Source organism: Cydia amplana, chromosome Z (assembly GCF_948474715.1).
Source record: "Cydia amplana chromosome Z, ilCydAmpl1.1, whole genome shotgun sequence".
NCBI lineage: Eukaryota > Metazoa > Arthropoda > Insecta > Lepidoptera > Tortricidae > Cydia > Cydia amplana.
Window position 1 is genome coordinate 31,733,559 of NC_086096.1, and position 19,481 is coordinate 31,753,039.

Genomic DNA, 19,481 nt, shown 5'->3' on the forward strand with positions numbered 1-19,481 from the left:
ATAACCCGGCAACCTTCAAATCAAGGGTGAACAGGCACCTTCTGGGCTCGCTCCATAGTAGGCCACGTCTTCGCCTCGGCTAGTCTGTGGCCATGAGTAAGCCCATTAATTATTAAAAAAAAATAACTGTATCACAATTGAACAAATACACATCATGTTCATACAGTGTTGTTTAGTGAGCGCTCACCTAAGTTTTCCTGCGTATTCTAATTCGATCGCGCATCGCTCCTTTACGAAGTTTCCGTATTTGTCTAGAAATTCAATTCCTTTCTGTGTGTGGGCGGACAAGTTATCATATTGATCCTGTGAACAAAGAAAATAAATATGTTAATGACAAAATAACAATATGATAAAAAATAAGTAGGACATTAGAAACATATTTATTTGGTCATCATAAAAATTAAAAGGGAACTGGAAGTGATACGGGGTCAGCAAGCCGGGATGTGCCCGCTGATAATAGTCACGCGTCATCACAATGCGTATTTACATTAAAGATTTCTCTTTACTAAGCGAAATACATCTGTTCATACTACGAATACGTATGTGTCGCTCATCTGTCTGTATAGTAATAGTAGTAGCATTGTCATTACTCTTTGAATTAAGAACCCAAGAAAAGAAGCAAAAAACGAATGATATCCCAGCGTGGTTCCCACCGGTGATCGATCAGTCGGAACGGGGAGATGGGGCCTGCATTGCGTGCGGAGGGAGGACGCGATGCAGCCATCAGCGCGGGCGCAGGTCGTGAAGGCAGACGCATCGCCCTTGACTCCTCTCGAGGTGCGCCGGGTGCAACGACACCAGCTACTGCCAATTGCTCTGTTGCTAAGGATGTGAAGCTATATATGCGTTTTACGCTTCTATAGTTTTTCACTACCCGGAATATTCACTGGCGCATGGAGTAGAAACGCGCAAAACTAACACATGAATTTTATACACGTGAATACGAGCGCTCATTAATAGTCATACCACATGGTAATAAACTGATGTAGTCAACAATTAATAAAATTTACCGAATATGTGGCCTCACACTTGTGTTGATGTGCCAATGAAAGAGCGTTATTTTAGATTGGGACGACTGTGTGTGGGTGTAATAGCCTGTATAGTCTATCAATAAAAAGACTATCAGGTTAACAACGCAATAACCAATTTTGAATAGACGATGAATGAATAAAATCAATGCTAAATAGGTCAACAAGGCAATAATGGTAGGGAATACTGTTACAATTCGAATGGATGAACAGGAACAGGATAGATATAGATGCATACGTATATGAATATGAGTTCCATTGTGCTCAACGTAATATAGCCAGCCCTAGTAGCACGGTCGCATTTTTATCGTTTGTCACCATGCCTGTCACGTTCTAACAAGTATGTAAGTGCGAAAGTGACGGGCATAGTGATAGTGGATAAAAATGGAACCATGCTGAGCCCGCAGAACACAATCCTCATGTTGGTAGCGAGCAGCTCTCTATAGGTTCATCAGCTTATTGTAATATACCTACATATTTCAAAAGTAACAGGTTTATCGCAATTGTACTGTTCATGTGCTCGATGTCAAAATACTCGCACGTATTGACCCATGCCATTATGATGATATTTATTACAAAGGTCATAATGTCAAGTGTAACTTTCAACCCTGTGTAATAGTGTATAGTTATAGTTGGCTAATGAGGAATATAATTGCTATAGTAACAACCGACGGGAATGCACTTAATTTATGCTTGTTCTGTTCGTGTGAGCGGTTGTTAATTTGATTTTATGAAACTGCAAGCGATAAGGCGTCGACATGTGGAAAATTGCTAGTTCGTTAACCTGCTGAAGCAGGGCAGGGCGGTGCGATTGTGAGAGTGGACGTGGGAGAACTGGAGTGACAACTAAACATGTCGATAAAGCCCCTACCGTACAGCGAGCAGACCCACTTCGTATGCATTAACTTCGCGCATTATTAAAATTGCAGCTATTTCTGGAGCCATTAAGTTCAGCTCGTATGAGGAGAGAGCTCGCCTTACTAGGGGAGACTGGTATAACCGCAACTTTTAATTGAAACCTAGTTTTTTTATGGGTATAAACAGCAGACGTAAGTACAAAAGTTTTTTTTTAAACAATAATTTGATGTTATTGATTCAGTTATTTAATTTCTTTATTATTCAATTATTCCAACCCTGTTTTAATTGGCATTATTAAAAATTAAAATAAATATGATGCAGTCACGTCGTAAACATACTTATAATTTCACTCGTAACAATCACAATTTCCGTTGTATGTCTTACGTGATTTTAAAGACAAACTTAAATTATAAAATCGATCGACACTAACACGTTTCACCAGGACGCCTCATTGGTTCATGCAATAAAATGCACGCCAATGTTATTTAGGTCACCTTGCTATTAAACGGTAGGGGATCTGTTACAAATTAAACACATTAAGTTGACACTATACTCAGGTTGCGTCCAAGTGATATTTCTCACATGACGAAAGATATATAGTTGGTCATTGTGTTGTTAAAGTGTGTGATGTTGTGGAGAACAAAGCCAAATACAACAGCATTGAGAAACGTGGCATAAATTTAACAAAATACGCTCGGTGCTAGTGTTAAGTGTGCGCCGTCACGTCACCGGCGGCACAGATTGCAAAATACTGCAGTAGATATGTCACTTTCCATGATCCCCGTATTGCTATTACAGTTTATTACTGCGCCCACGTCGTCCACAATCCCTGCTTTCCTGCGCGCGTCAGCAATGCCATCTCGGCATATGTGTTTTTTTTTTCCTTCCGAGAGACTAACTGGTAGAACAATAATTTTAAATAATATGTGCAGCCAATGCTGTCACTAATGTATAAAAGACACTGAATAAAGAAGCGCTATCGTCCTGCTGCGCTTTTTTAAGTCAGGCTCTTTTTTTTAAGTGAAAACTTCTTTAGCGGCGCTGGGCACTTTTTGAGGTGGGGAAAAAAATAATAACTCGAGACAGCGTAAGGCGATCACGTGACAGTAAGGGGCGTAAGGCGATCACGTGACCGTAAGCCCCGTAAGATGGCCACTCATAATTTAGATGGCATTTAAATCAATAAAGAAAAACTCAATGTTATTTGACATTTATGTTGCGGACCCCTTTTCAAGACTCTTTACCTATGTTCAAATAATTTGACGTTGTCATGGCAGTATGTAAATAAACATGTCAATGAAAAAGTGTGATCTTATTTGAGAATGATAATAATATATAATAAATAAATAGAATACCTCCGCTAAACGTATGTATCGTGTTACCGGGCGTCGGTAACATAGTGAGATGAGTTTTCACTTCTATCGGCACTCCCGGAGTGCAACCGTTGTTGCTTGTTTTTCAATGTCAGCAATGGCCAGTCACGCTACTAAAATAATTTAGTTATACAAATTATAATAACAATAATAAATGCCATATAAAAAATGGAATCTAAAAATAATAAATGTAATCTGCGACGACGGTTAGAGGCGGTTGGTGGGCGAGCAGCGTCGCTGGAATGCGCGCTCGCTTTGCTGGGCCCATCAGAATGCAGAGCACAGTTCGCCTGGTTGCCGACACGTGTACGACTACCAGTTAGCTTGGCTAATTATTTCAATTACGTGACAATATGTACTTAGAAATATCCGTGCATACGTAATCATCGTCTGTTTTGGCAAAACCATATACACGCTCACATGTAACAGTGCAGCCTCGACTGTGTTAAGATTCACCAAAACCATATGATATTAGCGTTGCCCAGATGTAATAATTTATGTTTATTTGTTTATACCCAACGCTTTTACGGCTATTTTGTTATTGCCCTCTACCAAAGGAAACAAATAATAACATGAAAGTGCTTTTCTAAATATGCCACACATATTATTAAGGTCGTGTCATCGCATACAAATGTAAGTAAAAAGTTGAGCAGTTGAGCTGAAAGTTTAAGGGGCATATGTTCAAAATATTTGCAGTTATTAAGCTCATTTGTAGACCTTTTTTATATTATTGTTTAATTATTTTGTTTTATCACATTACTAATGCAAATAAGTGGAAATGTTGACTGCCTAAACAGTAAACACGCCTTTGTTACACCAACAAGATGTAGCCAATATCAGAGATATTCCTGATCGTTTACCCACAAATCAAAGTTTCGTTTGTGTTGTATAGGTGTAACAAGTTAGTGTTTAAACAAAAGCGCGTCTACGACAGCTCGCAATCCGCTCATATTTGGCACACACGCGTCATGTGTGTCGTTGAACCTGTCAAAGCATCGTCGACGATGGAAGGCCGTCCGCGGTGATAGCTACATGTCGCGGCATGCGATAACCAAACATTAGCGTTAGTGATATGTACTGATATGTCCAACGGCAATTTTGAGGACATAGTGATAGATCTTTATCGCTTGTTTGACCGGACAACTTGCTATAGATTTTTGTTAGGGTAGGCTAGGCGTAAATGTAAGCTTTGTACCTGTAGAGCTTTATAGCGACCTGCCGGCTGCGGTGCAACAGTGGAAGGATATTTAGAGGACACCTTCGCGACCTCGTCTCTGTGGTCTCTAGAATGGGATCACTCTGATTTAATCGTTCCCGGTACAATTCCGTCACACAACCAAAAATAGAACAGGGTCCGTCTAAGTTAGCTTCGCACGGACTTTGAAGTGACAAAGTGTATGCCACATACACGTCATAGTTTCAAAGTATTTTGTCGTTTATGATAGCACTTACAGACTCATCGTAAAGTCTGTGCTGAGTTAGCTTGGTCAAACTAGTTATTATTCTCTTTCTCTAAGTGTAAGGATACAAGGTAAACGCTTAATAAATTAACTGCTGCAAGTATATTGATATGGAGCGATTGGGTTTTACACTAATAGGTATAGCAAATTATTTGAATTAACTGTTCCTAAAGTCAAGGACTACTTAGTTCAAATAATCATTTCGTGGTACAAAAGAAAAACCTTATTAAACAATTTGGGTTTCTATGTCACAACATAGCAACCCAAATTGTGTCTTCAACTAACAGTTAATCTGAAACATAATAATGTACTGTGTCAACTCATCATCATCATCATCAAAATCGATCAATCAAAGAGTTTTCACTCAAGCTAACCTAAATATACCCGACTCTAATAACTGCGCTATCAACATCTTTATAAGAATAGTACCTATTAATTTATTATGATGATATTGATGATAAGCTTTCCGGATAATACAATATGTATAATAGAATCCATAAAATCCCACATACAGTTAACAGTACCGCAAATACATGTTCATTAAAAAAGTATAGTTTAATCCCACCGCATAATATACATTTTCTCGGATATTCTACTAAAACTATTCTCTTTTATTTTTAAAATCATTATTAATGTCGACAAATGTTTGTTCTGTGGATATTGTTATTCCGTTGTTTATTTTTTGTATACGTGTTAGTAGTTAGTGGCAACTTCATTGGTTCATGTATTGAATAATATTAATATCTGTAAGTATTATTGTACCGTTTGTGCCCAAATAAACATTAAAACTAGAGGACGATTCTTAATAGTTAGGTTATATCAGACTCTAAGTAGTAAAAGGCGGTATCGTAATTTAGCGGTCTTCACATCACTACAATAACCTCTGCGACAGCACTATGACGTCTGTCATCTAGAGATCGGTTTTTGCGCGTGATCGGCGTCGCGTATTACCTAAGTCCAAAACTCTGATTATTATTGTGATTCCCTAATAAATATTGTTTAAAATGGTGCTCTGGTGTTTTTACCCTTACAGCTTCAGAAGTGCGATAGTGGATTCCCGCCTACTACGATATAATTTGTCGAAATTGACATTACAAAATTTACCGCGCGTAGTCCTTCCTTGTTTCATTGTTCTGATCGTTAATCTGATTGTAATGAGTAAATGCACCAACACCACTCATCAGTTAGGGACTTAAATATACAAAGTCCAAGATTGGTGTCAAAATCATACCTACAAGAATAGCCTACAAAACTAACCTGTGCCGGCTATTGGCTGGCGTATTGTACCTTTGCCGTGTGTTTTGTGTGTTTTGTGTTTGATTTCAGATACCTATTTCAGTTTATGTACATCAATGATCATGACTGTCAAAAATAAAACATAGTGTCAGTGTAATAAAGCTGCTGGCATGTATGTATTACAATATTCACAGCAGAAGATCACAAGACATAAGCTGACAGATACCATTAGGTACAACTGAATTTTGATATTGGTATGAATAAAATAAATCCTTGGGATTACAGAGTAACTCAGGTAAAAGTTAACTCAGGTAAGAAGTCTGTGTTGATCCAACACCTAACAGTGCTCCGGGGCTATAGTGGTAAATATTCACTGCCTCACTTATATGTTGTGTTATTTTGGTAATTCATGTGCTTTCAGATACATAACATAATGTGATTAAGTATGTCTACATGACATATTAACAAAATGCTATGAACATTTTCTAAAGTTTGTGTCGTGGTGAAATTTACATTCAAGTAAAAAGCATATAAAACAAGTTTGGTAATGTAAATTTAGCCTTGTTTGATGCTATATGTATGGTGGTATTATGCTTTCATGATTAACAATGAGTGCTATTTAATACTTTATCCTTTCAGTCAAATTAAAATATATTTCATGGTTTCAAAAACACTGGAATATTGGATACAATGACAATGAGGAGAAATTACTTGTTGTTTCATATGTGTGTGTGTGTGATATTACACATGCTTATTGCAGCTGAAATAATGCTTTGTTGGTATGTTTTTGGTTTATGTAATTTCCAGAAATTTGACAGCAATGATTCTTGAATTGTACGACCATACCGTCATTGAAGGTACTAGAGTGGCTATCGGGTCAGGCCTCTATAATGAACCCGGATGGACATGGATAATATTTCAAAGTTAGTTGGTTATGGATGCCAGGTATATTATGTCCAAGTGTTCAACTAATTCATTATATGGAGAAAATATGTTGATACTTAATCTCTGATGTCATGGAGAATGAGGTATTTATTTAGAAATAAAATGCTTGTTCATGTTGTACATGTATACTAACGGTTAGTATATGTTACATTGACTGTGGGTTGGTAAAGTGCGCTTTGTGAATAAGCGAAAGGTGACAGTGTAACGTGTCAATAAGTCACGTCACATACTAAACACATATTTAATAAAGTTCTCCATGAGTTAGCCTACATTTGTTTAGATTTATTTCCAAATTAGAAAATATTCCCAATTCCTGTTTTATTTACAACCATTCGCTTGTCACTTTGACGTTTGACAGCGAACTATTTGAGTTTCGTTGTCTTTGACAGATTCGGTAACTTTCATTCCAATGCCTTTAAAATTGTCTCAAACGTTTTCATATTTGATAAATTCTTCTTTTCGTTTAAATTTCGCAAGTGGTAGTTTTGTTTTAGGAAAAATAGATCCGACAATATTTGATAATATATTTAATAATATATTCGTCAAAAATTGTTCAAAATTTATTACAATTTTAGCATTTTGGTTAGCAAAAATCATTCTTATTTCGGATCTGGTAACATTTCTTCTTATCGATGGTTCGATGTGAATTCCGTCTTGTCATTTTACTGTCAGCTTTCTCATTGGAAAACAGATAAAATTTTGATCCGAGAAAATCATTGTAAATTTCCATTATTTTGGTGAAATACCGGCAGTGCTTTGTTCCGGAGGTTTGCTCCGTCCCTCAGGTATGTAGATTTCTATTAGTATTTCCATTTTATATGAAAATTCGGTCTCGCCAGATTTCACATGGAATTCCTCTTTGTTATAGGAATGGATTAGGGGCGAAAATAATGCCGCCACGGCAAACCCCGGCAACCTAATGAAGGGCTAACGTAAGTTTTTCCTCAATTTCCACAATCGTCTTTCGGAAAATGCGATTCCTTTTAAATTTTCCGGTTCGACTTTAGCTGACTCGCGCCATTTTTCTTTTCCAGATAAGGGGCGTGTTAGCCCTTATAACCCTTATAATCCTTTTAATTTAAAAAAAAGAACCTTCGTCTCCTCCATTTTCCCGCCGCTATGCGCCGGTTATGAGATCGCGGCGAGTGAGCTCATGATGCTTTTCTAACCTCCGTACCCCACGTGCTCGCCCGGGTCGGCGATGACGGAACAGCTCTAACCGCCTACACCTGCGGGAACGCTGATGACATCCTTTCCGGGCTCTACGATCTTTGACTCCGCGCAGTGGAGCTCGTGCCGCGTGAGGACCTCTGCCCAAGGCATCCCGCGGGTATTATGTAGTGCCCACCCACAGGTCGGTGACCCTTCTTTATTCAATGTGTCTCAAAAACCTTATTAGATTTATTTAGCTCAAATTTAGATACCACCTTCTGTGGGGCTGCAAAACCAATAACTTGTCAACCTAATTGTAACCCGCCTCCTCGATACAATATAATTTATAAGGCAATAAGTTTGTTTCCTTTCTCTCCTAGCCCTCCCTAGTATTAAAAGACTATTTTGCTCATACGAGGTATCTGGTCATTTAATCTGTTTCTGTGCTTTCTGCCAGGCGCCCGAACCTTTAGTTAAGACTTAATTTCTTTCTTTTTGTACTCTGGTAGGGTCTTTACCCCCTCCATAATTTAGTTGTTCAAAGAACTTCTTTAGGCAGAAGGTACAGACAGAATGATTTGTTGGAAAAAGTGGCTTGGCGGCCGCTCACTGAGCCTCAATCAGATTTACATAGGGTAAGCCAATAAGGGACGTTACATATTTGGCGCCCGAACAGGGACTTGACTTTTTCTTGCTTTTTCAAACTTATTGCCTTAGCGGGAATTTAATTTTCATTAGAATATTGTACCTTTGAATTTAAGTTTGAGACACCTGTGGTATATTGTTTATTGTATTGTTTAATACTGTGTTTATCTTTCTTGAATTCCTGTGTGTGTTCCACAGCTTGTTTTGTAAAAATCTTCCACTTAAAAACTAAAGTTTTACATACAGTGATATAAAAAATAGTTAATCATTTGCAATTAAAATAAACTTAGTGACTAGGTATAATACCTACTTCAGGTCAACAACTTTTTTATATACAGGGTGGTACTCGTTTAAGAATATACAGGGTGAGATTGAAATTGAGATTGATAGTAATTAAATTAAATTAAATTTTGAACTTAGAATATTTTGGCAACTGTGACCTTTGGTTATACAGGGTGGTTTAAATTTTTGTGAAGGTTTTAAAAAAATTTTTTCGACTTAGAAACTTTAATTGAATTTTAAATTCGGATTTATTTTGGAGGAACTTTTAGATTTTTAACTTTGAACTTTGTCTTGTTGTACATCCACGTAGTCGGTTTGATTTAATTTCAAGATGTCGGTCAATGGGGATCGAGAACCTGAGACTGCCCCAGGGGTTTCTCATCCTTCAATGGAGTCGATGACTACCGGTGAACGACACATTAGTGGTGCGGGTGACCAATTTCAATTTTTACCATCTCAGGGAGATTTAATAACACTCTCCGGATACCCTGATGCTGGTCACAACAGCACGGACACCAGTGCGCAGCGACTTCCAACTGCACTCAACTTACCTCCTGTTAACCAGACTATGTTGATGGACAATAGAATAAACCATACTTATACCAAACAGCCTGACCTTACAAAATGTAAAATTAATTACAATGGTAGGACTTGCGTGCGTGAGTTTCTGACTCAAGTTGAAGAACTTCAGTATGCTCGGAGAATCGATGAGGCTTATTTAGTGAGAGCATTTCCGTGTTTACTATCAGACTCTGCTTTGAAATGGTTCCGTACTGTTCGACACCGGGTAACTACCTGGTATGAATTAAAGCTCGCGTTACTACGCCGGTTTGATAAAAATGATTTTGATTATCAGCTTGAGTATCAACTTCGCACACGTAAGCAGAGACCTAAAGAGTCACTTTCGGATTTTATTATTGATCTCATGGATATGAATGGGCAACTCACCTTCCCATTAACTGAAACTGTATTGTTAGGTATATTTAGACATAACATGTTACCGTCTTTAATGGTACACTTTGTTGGTAAAACCACTTATGATATGGATGTTATTGTGCGGCTTAGTAAGGAAATTGATGCGTATACTATGACTGTACCTTCACAGCATCAAAGTACGTCTAACTCTAATTTGGACAAGCCTACTAGAAAATACAATCCCATAGACGTTGTTAAACCCTTAACCTGTTTGAAATGTGAAAAGAATGGTCACCACTATAGGGATTGTAAAACAATAAGAGGCACTATTTGCTTTAAGTGTAAAAAAAGGGACGTCACCACCCTAACCTGTGATATATGTAAGTCGGGCACAACTGAACCGACGAAGGTAGCGTCTCCAAAAAACGAGTAGACGGCGGTCGAACACCATTTCGTTCCGAAGTGAGGCGTGTTTCGGCCGGCCGTGATAACAATTCCATTCCCAGTTTAAAACCCTCCTCGGATGTTATTAAGTCAGAACTTCAAAAGTGTTTAGATTTCATTAGAGTTTATTCCGGCCTACATAGGATAGCGCCTATGTTGTTTGTAAAGGATGATGATATTAGACCCTTCTTGACTTTCCATGTGAACGGGGTAGAACATTCCGGCTTGTTGGATAGTGGTGCGTCTACTTGTGTTCTCGGTTGCAATATACATCGACGTTTTCTGGAAGCCGGTTATACTATAGAACCTAACGTACAGTATTACTTCATTCGTAAAGATTCTCCTTAGTAAATTCTTTGGTTATGTTGTGGACTTTCTTTTTCTCGTACTTTTTTAGGATTTCTCCCCATGTAGGGATGGGTAGTAGAATACGTTTCCCTACCGCAGCCAGAAGCGTGACGTAAGAGGCGTCTAACTGTGCAAACCAGTTCCTAAGTTCAGAAAAGGGACTATTCTAGTTTAGAAGTCCTTTTCCATTTCTCTCTTAACTTTTGTTGTAATTTAGCTTATCTCGCCGCATGATAACTCTAAAAATTCCTAATTTATTCGTTCAAGTAAAATGTAGTTATTAAAATTATAAAATTAGATGGCCGATCGGTTTAGTATAAATTTAGCATAAGTATATTTCCCGGATTTGACTTTTACCTCCCCTCATTGGATCCCTGAGGAAGGACTCGGACTTTACTCTCACCACTTCCTCAGCGAAGTTGGTCATTTAAAAGGCTACACTATTTAGTGCTAGTTCCTTTCCTTCCATTGTGTAAGGAAAGCTGGTGGTGGTGTGCCAGTCACAATTGGTTTATTTGAGTTGTCTCAGTACACTCATTACATTTTATTTCATTTCCTTCCATTGTGTAAGGAAAGCTGGTGGTGGTGTGCCAGTCACAATTGGTTTATTTGAGTTGTCTCAGTACACTCATCACATTTTATTTCATTTACTTCCATTGTGTAAGGAAAGCTGGTGGTGGTGTGCCAGTCACAATTGGTTTATTTGAGTTGTCTCAGTACACTCATTACATTTTATTTCATTTCCTTCCATTGTGTAAGGAAAGCTGGTGGTGGTGTGCCAGTCACAATTGGTTTATTTGAGTTGTCACAGTACACTCATTCCATTTCCTTTCTTTTTCGATAGTCAGTGGTGACAGTACCTAACTGCACTCTAAATTCCCTTTTATTTCCAAATTAGTCAGCGGCGATGGTGCCTAGCTGCACTACCCCCTTTGTTAGTTAATAACAAATTCTTCTTTAACTGTAGGTTAATTTGGCATGTAAAGTGAAACTAGTCAGCGGCGTGGGTGCCTAACTGTACTAATCATCTCCTCGTTTTGTATTACCTTAAGTCTCTAATTAAATTAAAATAGTTCAGCACGTCAGCTTAGCATAAGACAGTGGCAGAGGTGCCTAACTGTATTATAATTCCCTTAACTTAGTATACTATAAATTTTGTTTCTTCATAAATAATAAAATTTAGTGGTAACCTCGTTTTCGCATGTTAGTAATTCCAGACAGTGGCTTTGGGGCTCAACTGTCTCTAATTGTTAGTTAACTTAATGCATTGCATCTGCACGAGTAGAGTATAATTGATTGGTTAGTTTTCATTTTACATCCCTTAAATTTAAGTTTGTTTAATTTCAATTCTCCTAAAATCAATGTAGAAGCGGAATTGAACTGTTGATAGGTGGTGCTGAGGCCCGTCGTTTCTCACTCTTTCCCTCTTGTACCGTAGAACCATTAATAATAGCAAGTTTTAAAGTTAGTCACAGGATTTTCAACTTTAGTTTTTCTATGTCCTATAATTACAATAATTACTCTTATAAGTTTACTCTAGTATTCCGCCCAAAGTATTCCTTGATAAACTTTAAGCTCTGCAGTTCAGTTCTAGTCTAGCGGTTATTTTTGAGTTAGCTTTTGTTTTCTTCCATAAAAAATAGTTCCTATTTTTTATTTTTCACAGAAAGGGGGTAATGTAACGTGTCAATAAGTCACGTCACATACTAAACACATATTTAATAAAGTTCTCCATGAGTTAGCCTACATTTGTTTAGATTTATTTCCAAATTAGAAAATATTCCCAATTCCTGTTTTATTTACAACCATTCGCTTGTCACTTTGACGTTTGACAGCGAACTATTTGAGTTTCGTTGTCTTTGACAGATTCGGTAACTTTCATTCCAATGCCTTTAAAATTGTCTCAAACGTTTTCATATTTGATAAATTCTTCTTTTCGTTTAAATTTCGCAAGTGGTAGTTTTGTTTTAGGAAAAATAGATCCGACAATATTTGATAATATATTTAATAATATATTCGTCAAAAATTGTTCAAAATTTATTACAATTTTAGCATTTTGGTTAGCAAAAATCATTCTTATTTCGGATCTGGTAACATTTCTTCTTATCGATGGTTCGATGTGAATTCCGTCTTGTCATTTTACTGTCAGCTTTCTCATTGGAAAACAGATAAAATTTTGATCCGAGAAAATCATTGTAAATTTCCATTATTTTGGTGAAATACCGGCAGTGCTTTGTTCCGGAGGTTTGCTCCGTCCCTCAGGTATGTAGATTTCTATTAGTATTTCCATTTTATATGAAAATTCGGTCTCGCCAGATTTCACATGGAATTCCTCTTTGTTATAGGAATGGATTAGGGGCGAAAATAATGCCGCCACGGCAAACCCCGGCAACCTAATGAAGGGCTAACGTAAGTTTTTCCTCAATTTCCACAATCGTCTTTCGGAAAATGCGATTCCTTTTAAATTTTCCGGTTCGACTTTAGCTGACTCGCGCCATTTTTCTTTTCCAGATAAGGGGCGTGTTAGCCCTTATAACCCTTATAATCCTTTTAATTTAAAAAAAAGAACCTTCGTCTCCTCCATTTTCCCGCCGCTATGCGCCGGTTATGAGATCGCGGCGAGTGAGCTCATGATGCTTTTCTAACCTCCGTACCCCACGTGCTCGCCCGGGTCGGCGATGACGGAACAGCTCTAACCGCCTACACCTGCGGGAACGCTGATGACATCCTTTCCGGGCTCTACGATCTTTGACTCCGCGCAGTGGAGCTCGTGCCGCGTGAGGACCTCTGCCCAAGGCATCCCGCGGGTATTATGTAGTGCCCACCCACAGGTCGGTGACCCTTCTTTATTCAATGTGTCTCAAAAACCTTATTAGATTTATTTAGCTCAAATTTAGATACCACCTTCTGTGGGGCTGCAAAACCAATAACTTGTCAACCTAATTGTAACCCGCCTCCTCGATACAATATAATTTATAAGGCAATAAGTTTGTTTCCTTTCTCTCCTAGCCCTCCCTAGTATTAAAAGACTATTTTGCTCATACGAGGTATCTGGTCATTTAATCTGTTTCTGTGCTTTCTGCCAGGCGCCCGAACCTTTAGTTAAGACTTAATTTCTTTCTTTTTGTACTCTGGTAGGGTCTTTACCCCCTCCATAATTTAGTTGTTCAAAGAACTTCTTTAGGCAGAAGGTACAGACAGAATGATTTGTTGGAAAAAGTGGCTTGGCGGCCGCTCACTGAGCCTCAATCAGATTTACATAGGGTAAGCCAATAAGGGACGTTACAACAGTTATTTGTAGCTGGTTAGTATTGTCTGTGACAAAAGTAGTCGCTCCATGTTTCCGGAGCCTCCTCGGACTGAATATTTTAAAAGACAGTTCATATCACATATAACCTCCTGCATCTTTGCAATTAACATTAAGCTGCAGACATACTGATAAATAAGGCAGTAAATCATTTGAGATGTTGAGAAAATTTCTGTCTGTACATATTATTGATTGGTTCTATGTATGAAAAATCTTATGAATGTTTATACAAATTAATTGCATACAGCTTATAGTATGTTGTGGTTGTTGTTTTGTTCATTGGGATGTTGGTTTAAGTTTGCATTGCAAATATTTATCACAAAATGTCATGTTATAAAATGAACCAAAGACATATATTTAAACAGACTTACCAAACTAATGAAAGTTATAGGCATGACATTGTCAAGTGTTTGAGTTATTGACAATGATAATCATTTGTGTTCTAACAGTATGTTTCAGATGCATTTCCTTATAACAAAACTTTATTGCTGGTGAAGTTTTGACCATAATTTTATAATACTTGCACCGATGAAGTATGATTACAGGTGTTTCCAAGGTTTAATCTTGTCAAAGAGATGGACATATTGAACAAGATATTTACTGAGCTGAGTATGACACTGGTAAAGCAGGTTGTTGCTAATGGTAAGCGAGGTAAATACTTTCAGGAGTCAATATGGATATTGACGGTCTACATGATACATGTCTTTTACATACAAGTGCGACTGGACTCGTATGTAACGTTCCAGTCCGATAAGTGTTTTATGGGTAAATATTAAACGAAGGTAAATAGCTTGGTTAAAGCTTTCCAAATAACTATTTTAACCCATTCACTGCTAATGAACATTGACCGAAGAATATCATGTCATGAGCTACTGTTGAAGTTATTGACGGTTTTCGTCTGAACTTGTAGTGTGTTATGGTACCGGTTGCATTAATAAACAGTACACTTTTATTACTTCTGGGTTTCATAAATCAGAAGTTATAAATAATAATATGTTTCACAAATTTTGTGGGTTCACTAAGTATGTATTTCATTGTTTTGAAAAATGCATAAATTGTGGTTTATTATGTTATGAACTCATTTATCTTACAATGTGTGCTTGCATGGCATTTAACAAAATTATTTAGTTTTGTGCAGGTATAAGTTAACCTGGATGATGATGTGTTGAGTTATCTACACATAAAATGCACATGCACAGCTGGAGAAAATCAACCATGTGTGTCTTGGGATTGGAAGCTTTATGGTTTAAGCATATGTGCCATGATTTGACTGATTGATCATTATCAATATACACTTCATGATGGTTGAAAAATACAATTTGTGAAACCTCGATAAGGCGAACCTGGGTAAGAGAGGAACCTCGATAACATGAACTTCTGTTCAGGCTCTACTGTAGTTCAATGTTGGTATAGTAAGAGTGTTGCCTTTATTTAGGGGCACGGAAGAGGCAAGCCAAGTTGCACATGATCATTTACAATTGGTTGCATAGTAGCAACTGCTTATTATTTTATATTTCCCATGTTAAGGGCAAATGCTGTTATTTCAGGTACCGTTTTCAGATTAAGAACTGACTACGAATATATTCTCAGATTAGGAACTGAGATATAATTTTATGAGACACTCGGATTGAGAACTGAGTGATTATTTTATTTATATTACTTACTCTCGAGTTCGGAATCGAGTTGTGATTTTGTTTTATCCCAGATTTAGAACTGGGTTACTGTTGTCATACTTATGTGTTTTGTTAACAGGTTTGCCGACTAAAATAAACACATTGTGCTTGATTAATTTTATTAGACACTCGGATTGAGAACTGAGTGATTATTTTACTTATATTACTTACTCTCGAGTTTGGAATCGAGTTGTGATTTTGTTTTATCCCAGATTTAGAACTGGGTTACTGTTGTCATACTTATGTGTTTTGTTAACAGGTTTGGCGACTAAAATAAACACATTGTGCTTGATTAATTTTATTAGACACTCGGATTGAGAACTGAGTGATTATTTTACTTATATTACTTACTCTCGAGTTTGGAATCGAGTTGTGATTTTGTTTTATCCCAGATTTAGAACTGGGTTACTGTTGTCATACTTATGTGTTTTGTTAACAGGTTTGGCGACTAAAATAAACACATTGTGCTTGATTAATTTTATTAGACACTCGGATTGAGAACTGAGTGATTATTTTATTTATATTACTTACTCTCGAGTTTGGAATCGAGTTGTGATTTTGTTTTATTCCAGATTTAGAACTGGGTTACTGTTGTCATACTTATGTGTTTTGTTAACAGGTTTGGCGACTAAAATAAACACATTGTGCTTGATTAATTTTATTAGACACTCGGATTGAGAACTGAGTGATTATTTTATTTATATTACTTACTCTCGAGTTTGGAATCGAGTTGTGATTTTGTTTTATTCCAGATTTAGAACTGGGTTACTGTTGTCATACTTATGTGTTTTGTTAACGGGTTTGCCGACTAAAATAAACACATTGTGCTTGATTAATTTTATTAGACACTCGGATTGAGAACTGAGTGATTATTTTATTTATATTACTTACTCTCTTCAATGTCTGCTATAGAGCTTTAATTATTATGTGCTCTTTAAGAAGGGCTGTTACTTTAGTCTTGGCAAGGGATGCTATCCTTAATAGGCTACTTCCTGGCGCCGGTAATCGCAACAGAGGCTTTAAGGAGCGGCCTGTTGCTTGTCACTATCCTTGAGAGGGTGGTTGTTGCTGATATTTGCAGTGTAGGCCTTAAGAGGCGGACCATTGCATGTGATATAAGACTATCCTTCAGAGGATGGTTGTTACTGGTATTTGCAGTGTAGGCCTTAAGAGGCGGACCATTGCATGTGATATAAGACTATCCTTAAGAGGATGGTTGTTTACTGGTATTTGCTGCAGTGCAGGCCTTAAAAGGCGGACCATTGCATGTGATATAAGACTATCCTTAAGAGGATGGTTGTTTACTGGTATTTGCAGTGTAGGCTTTAAGAAGCGGACCATTGCATGTGATATAGACTATCCTTGGGAGGATGGTTGTTACTCGTATTTGCAGTGTAGGCTTTAAGAGGCGGACCATTGCATGTGATATAAGACTATCCTTAAGAGGATGGTTGTTTACTGGTATTTGCAGTGTAGGCTTTAAGTAGCGGACCATTGCATGTGATATAAGACTATCCTTAAGAGGATGGTTGTTACTGGTATTTGCAGTGTAGGCTTTAAGAAGCGGACCATTGCATGTGATATAAGACTATCCTTAAGAGGATGGTTGTTTACTGGTGTTTGCAGTGTAGGCCTTAAGAGGCGGACCATTGCATGTGATATAAGACTTTCCTTAAGAGGATGGTTGTTACTGGTATTTGCAGTGTAGGCCTTAAGAGGTGGACCATTGCATGTGATATAAGACTATCCTTAAGAGGATGGTTGTTACTGGTATTTGCTGCAATGCAGGCCTTAAAAGGCGGACCGTTGCATGTGAGCTTAGATTATCCTTAATAGGCTAATTTTGTTACTGGTATATCTGCAGTGCAGGCCTTAAGAGGCGGACCATTGCATGTGATACAAGACTATCTTTAACAGGCTAGTTTGTTCCTGGTATCTGCAGTGCAGGCTTTAAGAGGCGGACCATTGCATGTGATATGATATTGTCCTTAAGAGGACCATTATTTCTACTACCGATGAATGTTTTATCTATATCGTATCGTACTATTTGTTGTTGACCTTGAGAGGTTGGCTTGAGACCTTGTTTACAAAAGGATATTTTAATGACCTTAAGACTGATGATCTCAAGGTTACCTTGAAAGGGTTGCTTGCACTTATACCTTCTAGGGATCGCTGGCGAAGTACCGGATCCAGTAGAGTTGGAGGGAGTGCCTGTTCGAAATACCCAGTTGGAGCGAGTGCGTGCACCGGGCTCCGTGACAACCTTATCGTGAAGGGCCGACTTCTACGGTCGTTGCGCCTACAAGGGCAGTGGTGTCCTAGCCTAGGCAGCTCCGCACATGCATGAGACGTGTCCCATGTTAGCCTCTCACGAGTTGTACGCATTTTTGTGCGTGCATGCGAGGGAGTCTTACATCCTACAACGGAGAAGCCAATTGTGAGTTTGTTCCAAGTCTTTGCTTTTAAAACGACACAAATAGTCATTGTTACGTTAAGCGGTCAGTATGAACGCACCGCTCAATGGAAGGTTTGGGCTAGCTGCATATACATGCTAGAAATTTATCAAAATCTAATAAATCCTTGAAAGTTATATGACGTTATTCACAAGAAAATAATTTATGTTAGATGGTGTTACAAAAAAGGGGGTGGTTTATCTACCTGCCGCTAGATGTCACGCTCATCGCAATATTTTATTATTTTGCATAATTAATTGGTATTTATATCCTCTTGGTGTCATATGCACGTGAATTAAGCCTTTTGTGTATTTCAAGCAAGTGCTGAGCAGACTTGCATATCCTAACACCTCTCATACCACGGATTATTTGGTACCTAGCCTGGTCATGCTTTCTTACATTTGGTTCAGTCGGCTTAAGCCCTTACTCCAATTCGACTGAAATAGAACTAAATATCTTGGTGTAAGTTGACAATAACGAAATAGACCGTTTCAACGGAACTCGAGTCGAATTACTCAAAAGGACCAAGGCTTGTATATCGGCTGAGCGTAAAAGGTGCTTGTTCAATTCGCAGAATATTGAACTGGTGGAGGCTACATCCACCTGGTGAAGACCCAGCTTGCTGCGACTGCGTTGGCTGTGGCAGACTTCAGTGGCTGCACTGATGACAGTGACCTGCGGGGCGCTGGTCGGGTCAGGCGATGGCCGAGCTAAAAGGCGGTATCGTAATTTAGCGGTCTTCACATCACTACAATAACCTCTGCGACAGCACTATGACGTCTGTCATCTAGAGATCGGTTTTTGCGCGTGATCGGCGTCGCGTATTACCTAAGTCCAAAACTCTGATTATTATTGTGATTCCCTAATAAATATTGTTTAAAATGGTGCTCTGGTGTTTTTACCCTTACAGTAGAAAGCGTTGATAGTAAACGGATATTTTATTACTAACCATAAATATTTTGATTTCAATGAAATATAACTAACTGAAAGTAGAAATTCATCGGACATACAACAATAATTTTTCATCAAGTAATAAGCATCAAGCTTTTCTTAGGTTGTTAGTGTTAGGACATCATCACACTATCCTACTACCAATACAGTTCATGTTGGTATTATAATATAATAAATTGTACAATGTATAAGTATATCGCCGACGACCTTGTAATCTCGGTATCTAAACGTCTCACTTGAATGCAACTGCCGGGTTGTTAAAGCACGTCAAGACCACAATCAGAGTAAATTTATACATAGGAGTAGTTCATCATTAAACAAACGGGTAGCGCGTGGATAAAACAAGTGATAATACCTACGTTACAAGGGCACAGCTGACTTGCATAGGAAGCCAAAGTAAATGATCCCAGA

General features: G+C 38.0%; 2 protein-coding genes and 1 long non-coding RNA gene across 7 annotated transcripts in view; 2 read left to right on the forward strand and 1 right to left on the reverse strand.

The window, feature by feature from the left end:
* The window catches only part of LOC134661099 (formin-binding protein 1-like), a 96,010-nt gene that overhangs the window by 29,704 nt on the left and 46,825 nt on the right, over positions 1-19,481 (reverse strand). For all 4 annotated transcript variants that reach the window (XM_063517037.1, XM_063517041.1, XM_063517039.1 and 1 more), the window contains exon 2: positions 188-303. In XM_063517037.1, coding sequence (XP_063373107.1) covers positions 188-303 — 116 coding nt within the window. The remainder of the gene's footprint in view (positions 1-187; positions 304-19,481) is intronic.
* On the forward strand, positions 7,107-10,505 carry LOC134661135 (uncharacterized). Of its 2 annotated transcripts, XM_063517085.1 has the most exons (3): positions 7,107-7,685; positions 7,769-7,832; positions 7,935-10,505. In XM_063517085.1, the coding sequence occupies exon 3, from the start codon at positions 9,311-9,313 to the stop codon at positions 10,325-10,327; it is 1,017 nt and encodes a 338-aa protein (XP_063373155.1). In that variant the 5' UTR covers positions 7,107-7,685; positions 7,769-7,832; positions 7,935-9,310; the 3' UTR covers positions 10,328-10,505. The 2 variants fall into 2 exon arrangements, with proteins under 2 accessions (XP_063373155.1, XP_063373154.1); XM_063517084.1 differs by having other exon boundaries at positions 7,107-7,832.
* On the forward strand, positions 10,657-13,240 carry LOC134661136 (uncharacterized). Its single transcript, XR_010097929.1, has 2 exons — positions 10,657-12,948; positions 13,032-13,240. It is a non-coding gene; the product is annotated as an uncharacterized LOC134661136 (long non-coding RNA).